The sequence below is a fragment of the Hemicordylus capensis genome, chromosome 2 (genome assembly GCF_027244095.1).
Source record: "Hemicordylus capensis ecotype Gifberg chromosome 2, rHemCap1.1.pri, whole genome shotgun sequence".
Lineage (NCBI taxonomy): Eukaryota > Metazoa > Chordata > Lepidosauria > Squamata > Cordylidae > Hemicordylus > Hemicordylus capensis.
The window spans coordinates 208,954,301-208,977,375 of record NC_069658.1 but is presented as its reverse complement, the minus strand read 5'-3'; the positions used below and the strand labels follow the sequence as shown (position 1 = coordinate 208,977,375).

General features: G+C 48.3%; 1 protein-coding gene across 1 annotated transcript in view; it reads right to left on the bottom strand.

Annotated features, from left to right (window-relative positions):
* The window catches only part of LOC128342354 (calcium/calmodulin-dependent protein kinase type IV-like), a 46,665-nt gene that overhangs the window by 5,012 nt on the left and 18,578 nt on the right, over positions 1 to 23,075 (bottom strand). The window contains exons 4-10 of the mRNA XM_053289583.1: positions 21,050 to 21,132; positions 19,611 to 19,683; positions 16,562 to 16,652; positions 15,815 to 15,889; positions 14,137 to 14,212; positions 2,243 to 2,369; positions 1,911 to 2,063 (exon numbers count right to left, since the gene is read on the bottom strand). Of these exons, the coding sequence (XP_053145558.1) occupies positions 1,911 to 2,063; positions 2,243 to 2,369; positions 14,137 to 14,212; positions 15,815 to 15,889; positions 16,562 to 16,652; positions 19,611 to 19,683; positions 21,050 to 21,132 (678 nt within the window). The remainder of the gene's footprint in view (positions 1 to 1,910; positions 2,064 to 2,242; positions 2,370 to 14,136; positions 14,213 to 15,814; positions 15,890 to 16,561; positions 16,653 to 19,610; positions 19,684 to 21,049; positions 21,133 to 23,075) is intronic.

The following is a 23,075-nucleotide window of genomic DNA, read 5'->3' as shown; positions in this document are numbered from 1 at the left end:
GGTTGCAAGCATGACTAGTCCCCCTAGCTAAGCAGGGTCCACCCTGGTTGCATTTGAATGGGAGACCACATGTGTGAGCACTGTCAGAGATTCCCCTCAGGTGATGGAGCTGCTCTGGGAAGAGCAGAAGGTTTCATGTTCCCTCCCTGGCAGCATCTCCAAGGTAGGTCTGAGAGAGATTCCTGCCTGCGACATTGGAGAAACTGCTGCCAATCTGTGAAGGCAATACTGAGCTAGACAGACCAATGGTCTGACTCCGTATATGGCAGCTTCCTATGTTCCTAACAAGACATCCTGATTTTTAGAGAGGAGAGCTGGTCTTGTGGTAGCAAGCATGACTTGTCCCCTTAGCTAAGCAGAGTCTGCCCTGGTTGCATATGAAAGGGAGACTAGAAGTGTGAGCACTGTAAGGTATCCCCACACCATGCATAATATTATGCATAATTCTCATTTTTTTGTTTTTAATAAGAGAAGACCAAGGGTGGTGGTGGTGGTGTTGGAATGGCCACCATCTGCCAAAATCCGAAGGGCTGTCGTCTCATAGACGGAGGACTTTGTTTTTGCTCCTGGGGTGAGAGCTAGAACCTTGAGATTACAAGGCAGCAGATTTAAGCTCGACATTGGGAGGGATTTTCGGAAGGTAAAAGCTGGCGGACAGTCTGCCTGGTGCAGTGGAGGGGCTCTCCTTTGCTGGGGTTTCCAGACAGAGGCTGGGCGGCCCTCCGTCCAGGTTGCTATAGGAGATTCTTGCACAGAGCAGGGGGGTGGGCTAGAGGGCCTCCGAGGACCCTTCCCACTCTAACACGCTATGATTCTAACGTGCTGTGAATGGCTCCTCTCCGAAACAGACAGGTGTGTAGCTAGGGGAAAGTGGGCTCGTGTTGGCCCCTCTCCCTGGCCGCCCTTCAAATGCATCAGCCACATTACCTGCAGGGGGCATGGCCAGCACCCAGACAGGCTGGCGTGGCACTCCAGAGCTCATTTCCCAGCTGGCTTCATGGTCAGCTGGGTGCCTTTTTTGGAAAGAGAACAAAGGAAACACTCAGCCAGCAACGGAACTGGCTGAGAAAGGAGCTCTGGGGGGCTGAGCCAGCCCTTCTGGCTGATGGCCATGCCCCCGGCGTGATGTCACATGGAGGAGGTGTGGCCATCATGCAGGGTGTGTGGCCAGCGCATCCCTCCAGACCTCATTTCCCAGCTGCCATTGTTGCTAGCTGGGTGGTTTCTTTGTTCTTGCCAAAGAAAAAAGAAAAAAGTATGCAGCTGACACCAAACTGGCTGGGAAATGAGGTTGTCACAGGATGGGTGGGGGACAGGCGGCCCCTAGGATCTGGGCGGCTCGGCTTTTTGGAACCCATCCGCCTAATTATAGCTCCTCCCTGGATACAGACATGTGGTGAAAGGACATGAGAACAGCCCTGTTGGATCAGGCCCAAGGAAGCCTACCTAGTCCAGCATCCTGCTTCACACAGTGGCCCACCAGATGCCTCTGAGAAGCCCACTGGCAAGAGCTGAGAGGGGCCTGCCCTCTCTCCTGCTGCTGCTGCTCCCCTGCAACTGGGACTCAGAGGCATCTAAGCCCTTCTTAAAGCCATCCTGGCTGGTGGCTATCACCACATCTTCTGGCAGAGAAGTCCACCGATTAATTTATGCGTTGTGCGAAAAAGTACTTCTGTTTGCTGGTCCTAGATTTCCTGGCAATCAGTTTCATGGGATGCCCCCTGGTTCTAGTGTTATGCGAGAGGGAGGAAAAGTTCTCTCTATCAACTCTATGGACCTCTATCCTGTCTCCCCGCAGTCGTCTTTCCCCCCAAATAAAAAGCCCAGGTGTTGCAGCCTTGCCTCCTTGAGGCCCCTGTGAGAAAGGTGTCCCTCCTGCTCCTCCGCCCTCACCTCTCTGGGCCATTTACCTTCAGTTTCCGCCTCGCGTTGAACTCCTGGAGTTTCTTCTGTGTGCTGTCCATGTGGGCAAACTTGGCCGTTTTCCCAGTCACCCAAGGATGCTGCAAGGCCTGCTGCACGGTTAGCCTCTTCTGGGGGTCCAAAACGATCAGCTTCTGAACCTGCAGAACCAATGATGCCGGTCTTAGGAAACGGACCTCCCCCCGCCCCCGGAAGGAAGCAGGGTGGGTGGGGGATATTCTGACTGTGGCTGGTCAGTTTTCGGTTGGCATTCTGCCTTGGCTCTGGGCTGAGCTGGCGTGGCACATGTTGCCTACAGCGATGGAACAGAAGAACTCACCAAATCCTTGGCGTTGAGAGACACCTCATCCCACCAAGGAGAGACAAACTCATAGTCGCAGTTCAGGATCCTGCTGTACATGTATGGGTCTCCTCGTGGGTCGAAAAACGGTTCGAAGCCACACAGTCTGAAAAATCAAGGATTATTCATTCATTCATTCATTCATTCATTCATTCATTTATTTACCATATTTATATACCGCCCCAAACCTGAGTCTCTGGGCAGTGCACAACAAAATCAATGCAAATTAAACGAAATTAAAAAAGAATGAAAAACATTAAAATCATTTAAAACCCGACATTAAAAACTATTACAAAGGTACGATCTAATTAAAAGCCCGGGTGAACAGATGTGTCTTAACTGCCTTTTAAAAAATTGCCAGAGATGGGGAGGCTCTAATTTCAGCAGGAAGTGTGTTCCAAAGCCCCAGGGCAGCAACGGAGAAGGCCCGTCCCTGAGTAGCCACCAGATGAGCCAGTGGCAACCGCAGACAAACCTCTCCAGATGACCTTAACAGGTGGTAGGGCTCATGGTGAAGAAGACGTTCTCTTAAGTACCCAGGGCCTAAGCTGTTTAGGGCTTTATAATAACTTTATACTTTTGGAACTTTAACTTGTCCGAATATACGGACAGTGTTTAGCAGTGATTCGATTTCTGACTGGGACTTTCCATACAACTTCAGATCGTCCATGTATAGCAGTTGGTTGATTTTACTTGATGTTTTAGATGTTTGGTATCCGAGGCTTGTTTTGTTTAGTATTTGTGAAAGTGGGGTCATGGTGATTACAAAAAACAGAGGGGATAGTGAGTCCCCTTTGAAAATACCTCTTCTAATGCTAACCTGTCCAAGTGTCTCGCCATTTATTGTGAACTGTGTACTCCACCTGATCATTGCTTTTTTAATAAATATCTGAATGTTTTTGCTGACACCAGTTGTTTCTAAACATTTTAGTATCCATGTGTGAGGCAATGAATCGAAGGCTTTCTTGTAGTCAATCCATGCAACACTTAGATTGGTTTTTCTTCTCTTGCAATTTTCTAAAATCATTTTGTCAATCAGCAACTGGTCTTTTGTGCCTCTGGTGTTTGGGCAATTTCCTTTCTGTTCAACTGGAAGCTGTTTGTTAGTTAATAAGTGTTTCATCACTTCAACTGCTATTATTCCAGTTAATAATTTGAACATGGTTGGCAGGCAGGTTATCGGTCTATAATTACTTGGAACTGCACCTTTTTCTGGGTCTTTCATGATGAGATGAGTTTTCCCAGTTGTTAGCCATTGTTCAATATCACCTCCTTGCAAAATGTGATTGAACTGTTTTGATAGTTGTTTATGAAGGCTTGTTAGGTGTTTAGGCCAAAAGCCATGCAGTTCATCGTCACCTGGAGCAGTCCAATTTTTAATTTTCTTTGCTCTTTCACTTATTAATTCTGGTGTTATTATTAGATCTTGCATTTGTTGGTTACATTTTTTGACCTCTTTCATCCAGCCTGCTTTTTTATTATAATCTATTGGATTGTCCTATAATTTCCCCCAGAATTGCACTGTTTCTTCTTTATTTGGTGTTTCTATGTTTCTTGCAGTTTCTCCTTCTATGCTTTGGTAGAAACGTCTCTGATTCGACTGGAATTGGAGATTCTGCCTGTGTTGTGTGATTCTGGCTTCATATCTGCTAATCTTCTTTGACACTGCTGTTATTTGCTGCTTTATTGTTTCCAGGACTTCTCTAATTTTCCTTGAATCTAGGTGGTATTTTTGGATCAGATACTGTTTCGTGTTTTCATTCTTCAGTTTCTTGTCTTTCATATCTTTCAATTTATTAGCATCTGATCTAAGCCTGGAGATTTTATTTTTTAATCTAATCTTCCATTTAGGTGATGTACTACTTTCTTTTTTAACAGGTCCATTGATCTTATATCCTAGCTCTTGTGTTGTTATTGTTGCTGCACTGTACATTATTTGGTTTGTTTCTTGCAAATTATTGGTTGTTATTTCTGCAAGTGCAGCATTGACATCTTTTAATACTTGAGCAAGTTGTTTTTTGGCAACTGTTTTTAGAGCTGGAAGTCGAACCCTGGTGGTTGTTTGGTTCATGTGCTCAGTTATTTTTTGCTTTAGTTCTTGTTGCTTTTCTGTTAAACGGCATTTGGGTTTTTGAGGTGAAGGCAAAGGGGCGGTTGCCTGGTTTTGATTTTGAAACAGTTCAGCAACAGTGGCATCCTCTATTTCCAACATCTCCTCCACCTGCGCCTGAGCAACTTCTTCAGTTGGTGGTAATTCTTCTTCCATATCTTGAGCCTGTGTTGCTCTTTGCAGTTTTATTATTATTGCAGTATTATTATTATTATTATTATTATTATTATTATTGATTTGATTTATATACCACCCTTCCAAAATGGCTCATTGTGGTTTAATATGATTCCAATGGGCAGCAATCCTGGCTGCCGCATTTTGCATTAGCTGCAGTTTCCGAATATTCTTCAAGGGCAGCCCCATGTAGAGCGTGTTACAGTAGTCCAGCTGCAACGTGACTAGGGCGTGGCTAACTGGGGCCAGTTCTGCCTTCATTTCAGCACCACAGAGAGCTCCCAGTGAACAACTTGCTCCAGCAAAAGCCAGGGCTCCAAAGGAGCAACTTCATCCAGCAGTGTCCCAGCTCCAAAAGGCAGCCCCAGGCCTGGAGCCAATCACTTTGCCGTGTCTCCGACCCCTCTCGCCTGATGTGTTCCCTGTGTTGGCAAGCAGGCACTGATGGCGAGGAGTTCAGATACGTCTGGGTCTGGCCCCTCAAGTGAATTTTTCATTACCTCTTCAATATATTGCTTGCAAGGGCCCTGTCTGAGCATGACTAGGAACATAGGAAGCTGCCTTCCTGTACTGAGTCAGACCCTTGGTCTGTCTAGCTCAGTACTGACTACACTGTCTGGCAGCAGCTCTCCAAGGTTACAGGCAGGAGTCTTTCCCAGCCCTCCTAATGCCAGGGATTGAACCTGGGACCTTCTGCATGCAAATATTGCAGATGCTTTTCCTCTGAGCTACAGCCCCATCCCCTGAGGGGAATATCTGACAGCACTCACATGTAGTCACCCATCCAAGTGGAAACCAAGGCAAACCCTACTTAGCAAAGGGGACAAGTCATGCTTGCCACCATAAGAGCAGCTCTCCTTCCCTTGTGTGTGTTTGCATTTGACCCACCGGTTAGTACAGAATGCAGTGGCCAAGTTGGTCTCTGGATTACTCCTGGGCTGAGAGAGCTACACTCGCTGCCGATATGTTTCTGGACAAAATACAAGGTGCTGGTTATTATAAAGATGGTCAATAATGAGAAACTATTCAACACCAATGAAACCAAGCAGGCCTACAAGAAAGAACAAGTCAAGAACCGAGCAGAAAATTGGAAAAATAAGCCCCTGCATGGTCAATATTTGCACAATATAAGTGGAAAAGCAGACATCACCGGCAATGGCTTAAGAATGGCAACTTGAAGAAAGAAACAGAGGGTTTAATACTGGCTGCACAAGAACAGGCACTAAGAACAAATGCAATAAGAGCAAAAGTCGAAAAATCCACAACAAACAGCAAGTGCCGCCTTTGTAAAGAAGCAGATGAAACCGTGGACCACCTAATCAGCTGTTGTAAAAAGATCGCACAGACTGACTACAAACAAAGGCATGACAAGGTAGCAGGGATGATACACTGGAACATCTGCAAAAAATACAAGCTACCTGTAGCCAAAAACTGGGGGGACCATAAAATTGAAAAAGTTGAAGAAAATTAAGATGTAAACAATATTATGGGATTTCCGACTACAAACAGACAAACATCTGCCACACAATACACCAGATATAACTGTAGTCGAGAAGAAAGAAAGAAAAGTCAAAATAATCAACATAGCAATACCAGGGGATAGCAGAATAGAAGAAAAAGAAATAGAAAAAATCACCAAATACAAAGATCTACAAATTGAAATGGAAAGGCTGTGGCAGAAAAAGACCCAAATAATCCCAGTGGTAATTGGTGCCCTCGGTGCAGTCCCAAAAGACCTTGAAGAGCACCTCAACACCATCGGGGCCACAGAAATCACCATCAGCCAATTACAAAAAGCAGCTTTACTGTTTTTCTTTCTTCTCGACTACAGTTATATCTGGTGTATTGTGTGGCAGATGTTTGTCTGTTTGTAGTCGGAAGTCCCATAATATTTTTACATCTTCATTTTCGACCACTTTTTCAATCTGATGGTCCCACCAATTTTTGGCTACAGGTAACTTGTATTTTTTTGCAGATGTTCCAGTGTATCATCCCTGCTACCTTGTCATGCCTTTGTTTGTAGTCAGTCTGTGCGATCTTTTTATAACAGCTGATTAGGTGGTCCACGGTTTCATCTGCTTCTTTACAAAGGCGGCACTTGCTGTTTGTGGTGGATTTTTTGACTTTTTCTCTTATTGCATTTGTTCTTAGTGCCTGTTCTTGTGCAGCCAGTATTAAACCCTCTGTTTCTTTCTTCATGTTGCCATTCTTAAGCCATTGCCAGGTCTTGGTGATGTCTCATTTTCCACTTATATTGTGCAAATATTGACCATGCAGTGGCTTCTTTTTCCATTTTTCTGCTCGGTTCTTGACTTGTTCTTTCTTGTAGGCCTGCTTGGTTTCATTGGTGTTGAATAGTTTCTCGTTATTGACCATCTTAAGCTCATCTTCTTCACTGTCCTTGATATATTCTTCAAGGCCTCTTTTCTCCTCCTCTACTGTTTGATGGACTTGCAGCATTCCTCTTCCACCTGAGCTGCGAGGGAGGTATAGCCTATCTACATCACTGCAGGGGTGCAGAGCATGATTGATGGTCATTATTTTCCTGGTCTTACGATCTAGCGTCTCTAGCTCTGCTTGGGTCCAGTCTATTATTCCTGCACTGTATCTGATAATAGGTATAGCCCAGGAGTTTATGGCTTGTATGGTGTTCCCGCCATTGAGTTTGGACTTGAGGATATTTCTAACTCTCCTGATATATTCACTTACAATTTTTCTTTTAACTTCAGTGTGTGCAATGTTATCAGCCTGGAGAATGCCCAAGTATTTGTAATGTTCTTTCTCTTCCAGGTTCTTGATCTTGCTTCCATTGGGCAGTTCTATTCCTTCGGTTTTTGTTATTTTCCCTCTGCTCATTATTAATGCAGCACACTTGTCTAGTCCAAACTCCATTGCTATATCGCTACTGAATATATGAACAGTGTTTAGCAGGGATTAATACAAGTAATTACATTATTAATATAATATGGGAATAATAATAATAATGTGATTAATAATAATTAATAATTAATAATTAATAATTAGTAGGGATTATTATTATTTATGCATTATTAAATTTTTCTATAGAGATCATTTTTATATTATCTGTACTTTTGTATTATGTATTTTAATTTTTTGAGATCACCTGTACCTTTGTAATTTAATTATGCATTGTTTTAATCATATGGTAAACTGCTTTGAGATTATTATAATGAAAAGCGGTATATTAATCAATCAATCAATCAATCAATTTAATGTGTCTTGCCTTGGTGGGGGAGTCTGAGGAGCCTCACTCCACCTCTGGGCTGTGCTCACCATGAGCTCTCCAGGGTGCTGAAACCTTCTTTGCCTTCTAGCCAGCCTCCACTAAAGGTAAAGTGTGCTGTCGAGTCGGTGTTGACTCCTGGAGCCCACAGAGCTCTGCAGTTTTCTTTTGGTAGAATACAGGAGGGGTTGACCATTGCCTCCTCCCACGCACTATGAGATGATGATGCCTTTCAGCATCTTCCTATAGTGTTGTTGTTCGATACAGTACCAGCAGGGATTTGAACTGGCAATCTTCTGCTTGTTAGTCAAGCATTTCCCCGTTAAGTCACTTAAGCTCCATGGGAGATGGATAATTGCATAGGAAGAACATAGGAAGCTGCCTTAAGCCAAGCCAGGCCTGCGGTCCATCTAACCCAGTATTGCCTACACTGACGGGCAGCGTCTCTCCAACAGGTTCCCCAGTTCTGCCTGGAGATGCTGCCAGAGATTGGACCTGCGACCTTGAATGCCAAGCAGACGCTCTGCCAATGAGCTCCGGCCCCTCCCCGCTCCACGGCTGTGCCCTGTGACCTTCCTGTCCAGACCCGACCGAGATGATTCCTCCTCAAAGAAAAAGGGCACCCTCTTGCCTGCCCCTGCACAGAGGCGGATCAAGGAGAGTCAAAAGACACTGAGACCGTCTCCGAGACACTCCCCCTCCTCCCCCAAGGATCTGCCCCACTCAGGGAGGCTGCAGATTTGGGGGAACCACAAACATCCAACAGAGGAACTTAACTCGGAACTCTAAACCCCTGTGAGAAATTCAGGCTGTTGAAAGCACTCCTCCGTCTCAAGCAGGCCTGCACAACATGAGGCCCGCAAGGACTTTTCTGCTGGCCTGCAGGGTGGAGATTCCTGGAGCCATGAAGATCTCGTGCTTCATGCTAGAGATCCACTGCCAAGCAGCAGCAGCCACAGCAGTTCAAGGCAATGGGCCCCTTAAGAACAGAGGAAGCCGACACAGACTGAGTCAGACCCCTGCTCCATCTCGCTCAGTATTGTCTACCCAGACTGGCAGCGGCTTCTCCAAGGTTGCAGGCAGGAGTCTCTCTCAGCCCTGTCTTGGAGATGCTGCCAGGGAGGGAACCGGGAACCTTCTGCTCTTCCCCGAGCGGCTGCATCTCTTAAGAGGGGAATCTCTTGCGGTGCTCACACTTCTAGTCTCCCATTCCTATGCAACCAGGGTGGGCCCTGTTTAGCAAAGGGGACAAGTCACAAGACCAGCTCTCCTCTTTAAAAATCAGGATGTCATGTTAGGAACATAGGAAGCTGCTATGTACTGAGTCAGACCCTTGGTCTATCTAGCTCAGTATTGTCTTCACAGACTGGCAGCGGCTTCTGCAAGGTTACAGGCAGGAGTCTCTCTCAGCCCTCTCTTGGAGATGCTGCCAGGGAGGGAACTTGGAACCTTTTGCTCTTCCCAGAATGGCTCCATCCCCTGAGGGGGAATCTCTTGCAGTGCTCACACTTCTAGTCTCCCATTCACATGCAACCAGGGCAGACCCTGCTTAGCTAAGGGGACAAGTCATGCTTGCGGCCACCAGCCCAGCCCTCCTCTCTCCTCCCTTGACCCCGATGCTGCCTGCCCCTTGGCCAGATCTCACTGGCTCCATCCCTCATCATCCCTCTCTCCCCTCGCCATTTCCCCGGCTCCAACTCTCTGCCCCTCTCTTTCATTAATATTTTTAATAATTAATTTTTAAGGTAGTTATTATTAATGTGCTGAAAATCAATCTTGGTCCCCACAGCTCAAGCCATGGTTGGTTGATTCTGGTCTATGGGGGCATTTTAGTTGTGCACCCCTGGCCTAAAGGAACGGTTGTCCCTTTGCGTTGTGTGCTTGGCTCCTGACAAGCTTTTGTTGGTATTTTTGGGCTGCAATGTTGTGCACAGCTAGGAACAAAGGAAGCGGACTTCTACTGAGTCAGACCCTTGGTCCAGCTAGCTCAGTATTGTCTACACAGCCTGGCAGCGTCTTCTCTGAGGTTGCAGGCAGGAGTCTCTCTCAATCCAAAAATAATCTAGGGAATTCCTTGCCCTGGGATATGGTGATGGCCAACAGCTTGGATGGCTTTAAAAAGGGCTTAGACAGATTCATGGCGGACAAGTCTATCAATGGCTACTGGTGTGGTGGCTGTGGGCCATCTCCAGCCTCAGAGGCACGATGCCTCAGTTGCAGGGGAGCCACAGCAGCAGGAGAGAGGGCCTGCACATACCTCTTGCCTGTGGGCTCCCCAGAGGCATCTGGTGGGCTGCTGTGGGAAGCAGGATGCTGGGCTAGATGGGCCTCCTTGGGCCTGATCCAGCAGGGCTGTTCTGATGTTCTGTGTTCTTAATCCTAACTTAGAGATGCTGCCAGGGAGGAAACTTGGAACCTTCTGCATGCAAGCAGGCAGCTGCTCTTCATATGAGCTTTGGCCCCATCCCCTCAGGGGAATACCTTACAGTGCTCACAAATGTTGTCTCCCATTCAAATGCAAACCAGGATGGACCCTACTTAGTAAAGGGGACAATTCATGCTTGCTACCACAAGACCAGCAATCCTCCCTTCCCTTACTCAAGGGAAAGCAACCATGAGCTCATTGGGATTCCCACCCCCCACCCCCCGGGTTGGCATATTTAGGATTAGATTATGCATCACCTAAATAGTCTGTAAAGCCATCAGTGACAGCACATTTTAATCAACAGGTGCATAGCATGCAAACTTATTTAAATGCAACTGATGGATAAGCTGCTGATGAATCAGTGGTTATCTGCCCAGTTGTCACCTCTTTAAACAGTTAGTTTAAAAGGAGCAAGCTACGAAAACAGCAAACACAGCGGACTCATTTCATGTACGATAAGGAAAAGAAATAATCTCGCTGTATCATCCCAGTGCTCTTCTCCACAGTGCGTGAAGACAAATCTCCTTTCCAAGAAGCGTGTCTGAAATATTGCTGTTTTCCTCTCTTTGCTCTCTCCAGTATTCAACGGGAGGTGCTTTTCCACTATCATGTTTCTGGGGTTGGAGGGGGGGGGAATGATATTTCTGAGTGTCAGACTCCCGCTGCTACAGTGCCGAGGAAGAAATAAATAAATAAAGGCACTCGTGCCATCTGCCACTTTGGTGCTGGGGGGAGCAATGTGAATTCAGTCAGAAAAAGAGAGAGAGAGAGAGAGAGAGAGATCTGCTTGCTACAGAAATTGTTTACCGAAATGCCTCGGGGTTCAATTCGTTTGAACTTGGCTAGAGACGGTGAAGGGAAAACACACACACACACACTCCTACCCAATCAAAATGTATTTGCTTGGCCATGACCGCCATCTGTTTCACTGAGGTTAATAAAAACTGGATGCGAAAGGAGGTCAGGACAAGCTTGGGAAACGCTGCCGTGAGTCACTGGGGAGAGCCGGGAAGGGGAATGACCTCCTTTTGCTCTTGTTCTCCGTCATCCAGTGCCCTGCTGGGCTTGGGAGGCTGAAATCCTAAGCATATCTACTGAGGCGTCCTTTTGACTGAACCTGACGGGGCTGGCTTCGAAGGGCTGCTGCATGCCATCTGGGCAAGTGTGGATTCTCAAACCCGTCTCTGCTGCACACACTGCAACTGCGCTTGCAGGAGAGACCCACTTGTGGAACTCTCTGCCACAGGATGTGGTGACAGCCAACAACCTGGATGGCTTTAAGAGGGGTTTGGATGACTTCATGGAGGAGAAGTCTATCAATGGCTACTAGTCAGAGGGCTGTGGGCCACCTCCAGCCTCAGAGGCAGGATGCCTCTGAGTCCCAGTTGCAGGGGAGTCACAGCAGGAGAGAGGGCATGCACATACCTCTTGCCTGTGGGCTTCCCAGAGGCATCTGGTGGGCCACTGTGCGAAACAAGATGCTGGACTAGATGGGCCTCCTTGGGCCTGATCCAGCAGGGCTGTTCTTATGTTCTTATGAAGGAACCAAAGAAGAGCCCCTTTTGGGTCAGGGGGCAGGCCGGCCTGGTCTGGCAACCTGTATCTCAGACGGGTGATTTGAGTTCTCATGGTTAATGCCGATGCCGATAGACCTCTGCTCCATGAATTTCACTGACTCCTTTTTCTCAAGCATATTCAATGGTGCTGGTTTTGACCTTTAAAGCCCTTAACGGTTTGGGCTGGGGTTACCTGAGGGACCGCCTGCTCCCAAGGGTTTCTGCCCGCTGGACGAGGTCATCCGAGGGGGCTCTGCTCCGGATGCCAACAATGAGGGAGGCTCGGCTGTCGTGCATGCGGGGCAGGGCCTTCTCTGTGGCTGCCCCCAGACTCTGGAATGCTCTCTTGGTGGCTATTCGCTCCTCGGTCTCCATCACAGCTTTTAGAAAGCATGTTAAATCCTGGCTTTTTGCCCAGGCTTTTATTTGATTGTCTCTGCTGCTGTTCTTTGTATCCTGTGCTGTTTTTATGCTTGTGTTTTAAATTTTCAATCAGATTTGTTTTTATATTTTTAGCTTATATTTTAATTGTATCGTTTTTATAATCTTGTTTTAAATTCTGCTGTAAACTGCCTTGGGGTTGTTTTAATGAAAGGTGGTATATAAATTTAACAATTAGAAAAAGAGAACTCTGTTGGATTGGACTCAAAGCTCCGTCTATTCCAACTTCCTGTTTCCTGGATATTTATTTATTTTTATTTTTATTTTATTTATTAACATATTTTATACCGCCCAAAACTTAAATCTCCAAGAACTTGGAGATGCCAATCAGATGCCTCCAGGAAGCCCTCCCTCACTCTGGCTGCTTCAGATCACCGGTCTATCTAACTCCGTCTGCCTGCACTGACTGGCAGAGGCTTTCCAGGGTTTCAGACGGGAGTCCTTCTCAGCCCCAGCTGGAGATGCTGCCGGGGATGGAACCTGCCCTCTTCCGCATGCAGTGCAGATGCTCTACCAATGAACCATAGTTTCCCCTAAATATAAGAGCTGCCACTTACTGAGCAAGACCCTTGGTTCATCTAGCTCAGTATTGTCAACTCTGACTGGCAGCAGCTCTGCAGGGTAGCAGAAGGGCTTTCCCCAGCCCTACCTGGAGATGCTGCCAGAGACTGAACCGGGGACCTTCTGCATGCAAAGCAGATGCTCTTCCACTGCACGATGATGCTTCCCTAAAAGAATACAGGAAGCTGCCATATACTGAGTCAGGCCCTTGGTCCACCTAGCCCAGTATTGTCTACCCTGACTGGCAGTGGCTTCTCCAACGTTTCAGGCTGGAGTCCTTCCCAGCCCTACCTGGAGATGCAGCCAGAGACTGAAGCTGAGACTTTCTTCATGCAAAGCCCCACTGCTATGTGGCTTCCGTGCAATATATGAAGCTGCTTCTGTCCTCCCAGCTCAGTGAAACAGGGGGAAGACAGACCCCTGTATGCTGCTCAGAGCTGCTTGGAGGAAGGAGGGCATCATCATGGCAGACATAAACGAAACGAAACATCTCTCCAAGGAGCTCGTTTGGGCCCCCCCTGCACATGCTCCAAAGTTTCAGTTTGGGAGCAACCCTCACATTCGCTCCGAATTTTGCTTTTTCTGCAACAGTTAGTGACAATGCTGTACGAAAAGGGAAGGTGAAGAATGCAGGAAGAAGAGGCAGAGAGTGGTAGGAAGGCCCACAACCCCATAGAGAAGAGGGAGAGAGGAGAGGAGGAGGGAGAGGAGGAGGGAAGGGAGAGGGAGGGAAAGGAGGGAGGTGAGGAGGGAGAGGAGGAGGGGGGAGGAGAGGAGGAGAGGGAGAAAGGAGGAGGGGAGGAGGGAGGGAGAGGAGGAGGGAGAGGGAGAGGAGGAGGGAGGGGAGAAGGAAGAGAGGAGAGAGGAAAGAGAGGAGGAGGAAGAGAAGGGAGGGAAAGGAGGGAGGAGGGGAAGGGAGAGGAGGGAGGAAGGAGGAGGGAAGTGAGGAGGAAGAAAGGAGGGAGAGGAGGAGGGGGAGGGGAGGAGGGGGAGGAGGAGGGAGAGAAGGGAGGGAAAGGAGGAAGGAGGGGGATGGAGAGGAGGAGGAGGGAGAAGAGAGAAGGAGGGGAGGAGGGAGGGAAAGGAGGGAGGAGAGGAGGAAGAGAGGAAGGAGGAGGAAAGAGAGGAGGTGGGAGAGGAGGGAGGAGGGGAGGGAGAGGAGGAAGGGAGGAGGGAGGTGAGGAGGAAGAAAGGAGGGAGGAGGAGGGAGAGGAGGAGGGGGAGGGAGAGGAAGAGGGAGGGAAAGGAGGGAGGAGGAGGGAGGTGAGGGGAGGAGGAGAGGCGAGGAGGGAGGAGGGGGAGGGAGAGGAGGAGGGAGAGGAGAAATGGGAGGTTGTGTCAAAGAATTTGAACATTACTCACAAGATATACGTTATGACACCCACAGACCACATATCCACTTCGGGCCCATATGGCGAACCATGGAGGATTTCGGGAGCTGTGGGCATGTTAAGAGAGGAAAAACCACAGCTGAAGTTTGCGGGCGGCTGGCATATGTCTGAGTGTCACCTTCCTCTCTGCCTCTCTCAAGTCCACCCGGTGCTACTTTTCGCACACGGGTGGCATTTTGACGGCTCAGCCGCCACCCCTGAAGCTTCCACATCTGCTGCTGTCCGTGGGAGAAAAGTGTGAGAAACTGTCGCTTTGGTTTCTTGCCTTGCCTTGACGACGGCAAGGAAATGCTGGTGTCTTCTGCCACGGATTTCCAAGGCGACTCTGAGGCAGAAATGATAAGGGATTTGGAAAGGTGGCTACCCTGAGGTCCTCCAACCGCTGCTGGACTACAACTCCATTCATCCTTGGTGACTGCGGCAGGGGATAATGGGAGTTGTAGTCCGACCACTGCTGGAGTGCTGCAAATTAGCCACCATGCCTATCGGTGGGGAGCAGCGGCACACATTTCAGGATGTCGTTGCTAAAACTGGGGAGGCAGCTGTTGATGGAATGGATCTCTGTGTTGGCTTGAGACAAGTGCCCGTGGATAGAGGCTTCTCCTCCTACGTAGGATATCGGCATTTATTGTTTTTGTCACAGGAAGGAGGGAAGAGAGGCCGGAAAAGGGCAATGACTGGTGAACCTGTCAGGACCCTCTCTGGAACCCTTCCTGACTCCCTGAACATCCCGCCCGAGGAAGGGGATGCTTTGCCGGATGAGCAGCGCCACGGAGGATCATCCTGCTCCCGCATGGCCAGACAGCCCCAAGGAGTCTCTTGGACCCGCTGCTGACTCCAGGCCCCGAGACGCGGACACTTCTGGACCCCTCAGCTCCTTCCAGAGCCCTCGAGGACCCTGGCTCTGCTCCGGAGGAAGGCGCAGAGACCACGCGTGGCGCGAGGCGGATTTCCAGCCACCCACTCAGGCAGGCACACCGGCCCTTGCCTGGCCTCGTGAAGGCTTCTCACAGACAGCTCCTTGGAGCCTGGCTCCCGGCATGGCTGCCTGCCCTACTCTCCAGCTCCGTGCCCCGAACTCTGATCTCTTTGCTCCTGCCGGAAGCCACAGCTCTGCTCAAGGGGGGGTCTCTGGTTAGAACTCCTGGACTGGCCCAGCCTGACTTGGGAGAGCCCCTGACCCAGTCAAAGCTGCCCTGGTGCTCCACACACCCTGGTTTTAGCTGGACCAGGAAATGGCTTCTCCAATGTGCCGTCGAGTCGGAGTTGACTCCTGGCACCCACAGAGCCCTGTGATTGTCTTTGGGAGAAGACAGGAAGGGTTGACCATGGCCTCCTCCCACGCAGTGTGAGATGATGCTTTCAGCATCTTCCTAGATCACCACTGCCCAATATAGTACCAGCGGGGATTTGAACTGGCAACCTCTGTCTGCTTCTTAGTCAAACAATTTGCCGCTGCGCCACTGAAGGTTACACGACAGCTAAACCGGTACCCTGCTTTAGCTGGTGTTCTCTGCAGGAGAGAACCTAGCAATGCTATTAAGTCACACTTGCTCCTTTCCCTCGGCCTCTCCCTTCCCAGCGGAGAGGGGCGCCTTCCTCCTTCTGCTCGCACCAAAGCCCTGCAGCCAACTGGCTCCATCTCTTACCGCAGTATCCTGGGGTGCCGCACACGGTTTTCATGGTCTCCTGCTCATCCACGATCTTAGACAATCCAAAATCACCTGGAGCAACACAGACAGGTATGTTGGTGTGCGTGGAGGTGCCTTTAAGACTCGCCCTTCGTCATGTCCAACAGTTAAGAAATCCCTGAGGAGGTCTAGTCCTAAATCTGCTCCTTTGGACTGGCAGCAGCTCCACAGAATCATAGAATTTTAGAATTGAAAGGTAACCTGGAGGTCATCTAGTCCAACCCGCCTGCTCAGTGCAGGACTATGCTGCAGGATCTGACAGATGTCTGTCCAGCCTTTGACTGAATACCTCAAGAGGAAGAGTCCACCACACAGACTGCCCATCAGCTCTCTAGGAAATCCCTCCTAATACCTAGCCTGAATCGGTCCGTGGGAGACAGAGAGATATGGAGTGCCTGGAACTGATTTCTGATTGATATCGCACTGCCTTTCTGACTGATGGTTTCATTTTGTCCCTTAGCCAGAAGTTCCAGTTCAATTGCCTTGGTGGGAAAGGACTGGACTTCTCTCCTTTGGAAAGACCCTGAATCTATCGAGGAGTGTGTACACAGTGGAAGAAGAAGAAGAAGAAGAAGAAGAAGAAGAAGAAGAAGAAGAAGAAGAAGAAGAAGAAGAAGAAGAAGAAGAAGAAGAAGAAGAAGCAGCAGCAGCAGCATTAAGAACAATGACAGAAGTTGCATTTGCATCATCTGTTGCCAGTCATACCAATTTTGAGAGGTGCATCCGGGGAGAGGTCTGCATAGAGGAGATTCTCCGGTTTCAGGTCACGGTGGACCACTCCATTGGCATGCAAATACTGCAGGGAACATGGAGAGAAAGTGTGTGACCTCACTTCTTACAGAGAAACCAGATCACGTCATCACCAGCATTTTTTTTGGTCCTATTTTTTTAAAAAACATTTGTGGTGATTTTTGCCACAGATTGCCTATCACACTCCCAATTTGTCCAGTGTGGAGCGGCAAAGCATATTGTGGCTTTTCAGGAGTTGGGGGGGAACTTTTGAGAAGCTTCCTACTTGTAGCTTCTCTCTCAAACTGCTTCCTGTTCAGTATGGCACGGCCTTAGTGGGGAATTGCCCCGGAATTGTTCCAGGGAGGGCTTTAGTTATAACAAAATGCAAAGCAGCACTGTTTTACGATTGCTTTAAAAGAAAAAGAAAAACAGTAACGAAGGGCTGGTTTCTTTTCTTTTAAAACCATTGCAGAACTGTGCTAGTTTGTATTTTGTTATAATTAAAGCCCTCCTTGGAACAATTACAGGGTAATTCATTGCTAACGCTGCCCCATGTTGAATAGGAAGTAATGGGAGGTGGGAGGAAGCTTCTATTTAGGTTGCTGGGGACCTTTGTAGAACTGGACTTACATGATCGAAGATTCTTGATTGTGGGGACCATCATTGTGGGATATGATTGTGCCACCTCCAGCCTCAAAGGCAGGATGCCTCTGAGTACCAGTTGCAGGGGAGTCACAGCAGGAGAGAAAGGGCAAGCCCTCAACTCCTGTCTGTGGCTTCCAGCGGCATCTGGTGGGCCACTGTGCGAAACAGGATGCTGGACTAGATGGGCCTCCTTGGGCCTGATCCAGCAGGGCTGTTCTTATGTTCTTATATGAATGACAATGTAGAAACACTGCCTTAGCTGATTGTGAAAGAAGAATGCCTCAGTATGCTAAAAGACCATAGTGCAGAAGCAACCTTAGATAACTATAATTAACCCAGCCTGCACCGCAAGATTGTGGAGTCAATTCATTTAGAACAGGAGCTGAGCTGTGTAGTGAGCGATGCTAGCAAGTTCAGCTCCTTGGACAGCACTGACTGCCAACAGTAAAGGCTTAGGAAATTTCAATAAAAGCAAAGCTGGACAGGTCCTGTGAAGATTTTGGTGCGTGGGAATTCAGCCCAATAAACCAGATTTCTGGAAGCTGGCAGAGACTGCTCAGATGAGCACAAGGTGAATTGCGCTTTACTGCATGGCGTGCCCCTAGAGATTACATATCTCAGAGATTTCCTTGACGAACTGAATCCATGGGTCCCCTTAATCCTTGGTCGCTTGGCAATATTCCCCTCCCTGCCCGGAAAGGTGGAAATGAGACTAAGAATTCTCTCCACGGCAAGAGACAGGATGCTTTCCTTTATGAATGTCCCCATTTTTTAAAAAAAAGAAAAAAAGCCTCAGTTGCCATGGAAACCATTTTCTCCTGACCTTTAATACGGAGAAACAGTGACCTACCTAATCTACTTGCTATATATATTTTCTCTTTAAGGGAAAAAAAAGTCTCCCTTTTATGTCTTTGTACTAATTTTGATCAGAGGAAAGAGCTTTGGAGGGGGGAGTACCATTTATTGCGGTGCCTTTCAAGTCCATCCTCTGCCCTAGCGGTTTTCAAACTTCCTGCCTGCAGGGAGTCGACTCACCCCCATCAATTTCCCCAAGACAGGGAATAAGGCTGTCTGGAGCGGGGGCAGGGAAAGCCTGAAGGAGGGGATTGCAGTGGGGTTTCCTGCCTTAGGCCAGGTCGGGGTCCCTACCAAGGCAGGGATCCAAGAGGGACACAGACATTTGACTGCCCCAAGAGAAAAGGGATCAGCACCATGGACAGCTCCAAGCAGGAAAGCTAGAGAGCTGGATAAAAAACACAGGATGGTTTTTGCTCCAGCAGACGCTGGGAAACAGCACGGCAATCTGACACAATGAGGGTAGAGCAAACGGTATTCTGGAGCACCTCGCCGTGCCAGCAGGTGAGATGGTTTGATAGGTAACAGTGCTGGAAATAGGGAAGCATCCCAACCCAGATGTTGAGGTTCCACTGTACCAGACAGCTTTACTACAGCAAAACTCAAAATGGCAGAATCTGATTATGGAGAGGCGGGCAATTCATTTTAAAATTTTCTTTTCATGCAGTTTTAGTGCAAAAGATTGAAACAAGAATCCTCCTACTCCTGGCTTTCAGAATTCTGGATACAGTATGTACCTCTAGAATCAGAATGGATCTGCTCAAAATCTGTGGCAAAAGGCCGGGATGTTTCCCACCCCATTTCTTTGCTTTGGGGGCACAATGCCAACTTCTTGGAAGCTATGGCCAATGGTGTTGGGCACAGGGGCCTAACTGACTGCTCCACTGAGCTTTTGGCCAGAGATTCTATATTGCCTGCAGTCTCAGCTGACCTTTCTGAAGGACAGCTGATCCCTGGCACGGGAGGAACTAACTGGCCAAGCAGCAGGGGGCATCATCATGCCCAGGAACAAGGAGAAGCCAACTCTTAACTCTCACAGGGCCAACTTGTCCTGCCCCACAGCAAAGCACTGTTCCATCTCTCCAGGCCCTTCTTCTGCATGGCAATACATCCCCGAGGTGTCGGTTTGTGCTCTCCTCCCTTGCCCAAACAAACAGCAGATGCCTCGCAAATTGCGTTACCAGCTTAGGGAGCCATCGCCGCCAATCTTAATTTCACAGGTTGCCAGTTTCCGAGATTGGAGAGGGAGATTTTTAAAAGAGAGTGGCAGCTAATAAAAAGGCAGGCAGTGGCCATTTTCTTGTGGAAGCAGACAAGAAGGTGAGAGAGAAGTACAAAGAGCATCACAGCAGAGAGGATTTGCATCGCTTACGCCCATGGCGGAAATGGGGCTTTCAAAACCCAGCCTTCCTTGGTATCGGAAGTTGGGGTCCCGTCACACGCAATTCCAGACCCCCCAAACGGTAAGGCCTCAGAGTCGTGTGCTGAACTGGAAATCCAGAGGGGGAAGCAAGAGACTTACAGACACGGCTTCTAGGATCTGCTTGACCACATGGGCCGCGTCCCTCTCACTGTAGAAGCCTCTTTCCACAATCCTAAGGAAAAGGAAAAGAGAGAGCATCGAATTCACACTCTGGTCCCCCTTACCCCCCGGCAAATGTTTAAAAACACAAAAAACTGAGACGTGTGGGTCTTTTAAATTTTAGTTTTGGTTTTTTTAAAAAGTTGCTCTGTGTGTGTGTGTGTGTGTGTGTGTGTGTGTGTGTGTAAAGGAAGAGAGGAAGAAGATCATGGAAAGTGCGGGTTGTTAGGCAACCCCTCCTCCCTGGCACAACCCGGAGCATAGAATCCAGATGCCATTGCATTACCACCCAGCCCGGCTTCCCAGCTGCTGAGGATGCAGACCTGCCTCTCGTTTCCTCCTCCCAGCTGCTTTGTGAGATCAGTTCAGCGGAGAGAAGGAGTGACAGGCTCAAGGTCACCCCAAACGCTTCCTTGGGATTTGATCCCGGGTCTCCCTCCTGCTCATCACCGGAAGCGACAGAACTGGAGCCTTTGCCGCAGACAGGCTCCATTCCCGGGATCCCCAGCCGAAAAGGGGACCGGCAGCAGTTGACAGCAGAGACCTGAGTCGCTGGAGAGCTGCTGCCAGTCAGAGCAGACAGCACTGGGCTCGATGGATCAAGAGTCAGACTCAGGCAAAGGTAACTCCCGATGTCCTTTATAGAGGGGCTGTACTGGACTGGTAAGAGCCCCGGCTTTGCGAGCAGAAGGTCCCAGGTTCAATCTCCGGAAGCATCTCCCGGTAGGGATGGGAAAGACCCCTGCCTGAAATCCTGGAGTGCGGCTGCCAGTCAGTGCAGGCAATATTGAGCTAGTTGGACAAAGGGTCAGACTCAGTAGAAAGCAGCTTTGTATGTTTATCAAGAGCATCTGCGGCTCAGAGCACGGGTTTGTGCATGCAGAAGGCCCCAACTTCAAAACCCGGTTAAGAAGATCTTGGTGTGCCATTAGCTGGGGAAGCTCTTTTCTCGAGCAGCTGCTGTCAGTCAGAGTGGCCAACCCTGAGCTCCTTGGGCCAGTTTTGGGGAGCCTGCTGCCAGGCAGAGCAGACACTACTGGATTAAACAGTCCAGTGGTGTGACTTGGAGGGAGACGGCTTTACAGGTGCCCTCCGTCAACGGAGTCAAGCCCATCACACCCTCTTTTTTTTTTTTTTTTTAGCAGTGGGTGGGTGGGTGGGTGGGCAGCATGGGGAAGGCTGTGGGCATCTGGAAGAGGGGGGGGGGGACACACCGTAGTTCCTTCACCTCCCACCACATCCTCCCCACTCCCTCCCTGCGGTGGCTCCTCTGACCCAGTTCCTGCCCCCCCTGCCCCCCTGCCAGCCCTCTCCCTTTGCTCCCTTTGTCTGCTTTCATTAAGGATCTGCCTGCTCCGTGATGGCTTCTTGCCGGTTACCTGTCAAAGAGCTCCCCGCCGGTCACCAGCTCAAGAACAAGGGTGATCTCTGAGGGGGTCTCGAAGATCTCTTTGAGTTTGATCTTGAACAGCAAAAGAAAAGGAGGAGGAGGAGAACAAGAAGAGAGCCTCGTGAGAAACTTGGCTGCAGATGGAAAGACCAAAAATATTCCGGGCTGTGGCCTTTCTTTGACGAAGACACCTTTTCCATAGACCCAAAAGAGCATCTCTGAATAACCGGGCAACATAACCATAAACATGGTTTTAATAAGGGTACTTATACAAACACCCAAAGGCATTCCCACTCCACTTTCACGCAAGAAGGAATGTCACCATATTAGAAGAGGCATTCTCTCCCCACTCTCCCACAGGACAGAATGCTGCCATCTCAAAGGAGGCATTCCCCTCCATTTGTCATATGAGGGAATCTCGTCACCTTAGAAGAGGCTTTATCCCTCCCCAAGGGACAGAATGCTATCATCTCAAAAGAGGCATTCCCTTTCACGCTAACAAAAAGGGGAATGCCAGTATCTTAGAAGAGGCATTCTCCCTCCACTCTCCCACAGGACAGCATGCTATTATCTTAGAAGAGGCATTCCCCTCCACCTCCACACAAAAGGGAATGACACCATAGAAGAAGAAGTATTCCCCTTCACTCTCCTACAGGAGGGAATGCCTCTCCTAAAATGGCACCTTCCACAGCCTAGCCATGCATCCATAGGAACAACTTGTGTCTTTCTTCAAAGAAATGATTGTGATTGCATGCAAATTCATGTAAAGTTAATCAATTCATTTTAATCAAAAATGTTTGATTGACTATGGGTTCTTTAATGAGTGACAACCCGAATAAAACAATGTCAGGGATATCTGAGATTGATCTTAAGTGTCTATATGGCCAGAAAACATCATCATCACCACCACCACCATTTTATTTTATTATTATTTTATTAATTATTTATTATTAATATTGTTTGAAATATGTGTATATCCACTTTCAACAATCTGTGTGCTATAGCAGGATAAAGGAACGTAATCAGTCTGGTTATAACTTACCATTTGAGATTAGCTTTAAGGGGCCCAGTAATGGCCACAAATGCCTCCCCCCCCCCCCGTTGCTAAACGTACAGGTTTGGATTGGTTCTTGGCTTGGAAAGACAATTTTTAAAAACTGCAGCTCAGAAGAAGATTACCTGCCTGGGTGCTCTAGCAACAGAGCAGATCTGGAATTAAGAGAGTTTTTGGGAAAGGGTAAATATAGTAAATTCACCTTTTTATTTTACTTTACAGGAAATGTCACAGTTTCTTAAGATTTTAGTGACACTGTGGATTTCATGCCACTTTAATCACTACCACGGCAGCTCGGGTGAGTGGCTGTGAGACCCTCAGCAGGCTTAGCGATTTCTTCTCCTAGGGGGCAGCACGATCTTTTTCTTTTTCACGTAAAAGTTCATAATCCTATTATCACTTCCTGTGATCCCGAACGTTAGCGGGGAGGGCAGAGATCAGAGCCACCACGGGAAATTATGAAATGGAATTCCATTTTTTAAAAGAAACTTTCCAGCAAACAAAAAGCTTCTACAGAAGGGCAAAGAATAAATAAATCCATTTTAAAGAAACCACCTGAAACTATTGGTTTTTAGTTCAAGAAATTAGGTCAGCAACAGCTTGGAATATTTCCCGCCCCCCTCCTTTCTAACTGCTGTACTTTGGAAGAGAATACTTTAAGTTCAGTCTCTTATCACATCAGCCTAAGAAGATGTCATTTAAGAAATCTCGTTTAGGAAACAACCTCAGTGTGAGTGAAATCTTTGCAAATGAGGCGGACGACTACACAGTTATCATTATTTTCCTTTTCAGAATCAGGATCCTTTAAAGGTGCCCCTGTTCCAGTGAGCTTGCGGCATTTGATCAGCTGCCTTTGAGGCTTCTGGCCCTTCAGCCTTGTGAATTATATTGCATGGGCTTTGAGATTTCTGAAGCAGATGTGTGCTTTTTAAAATAGAAAAGCAGGGCAGTGATGATGATG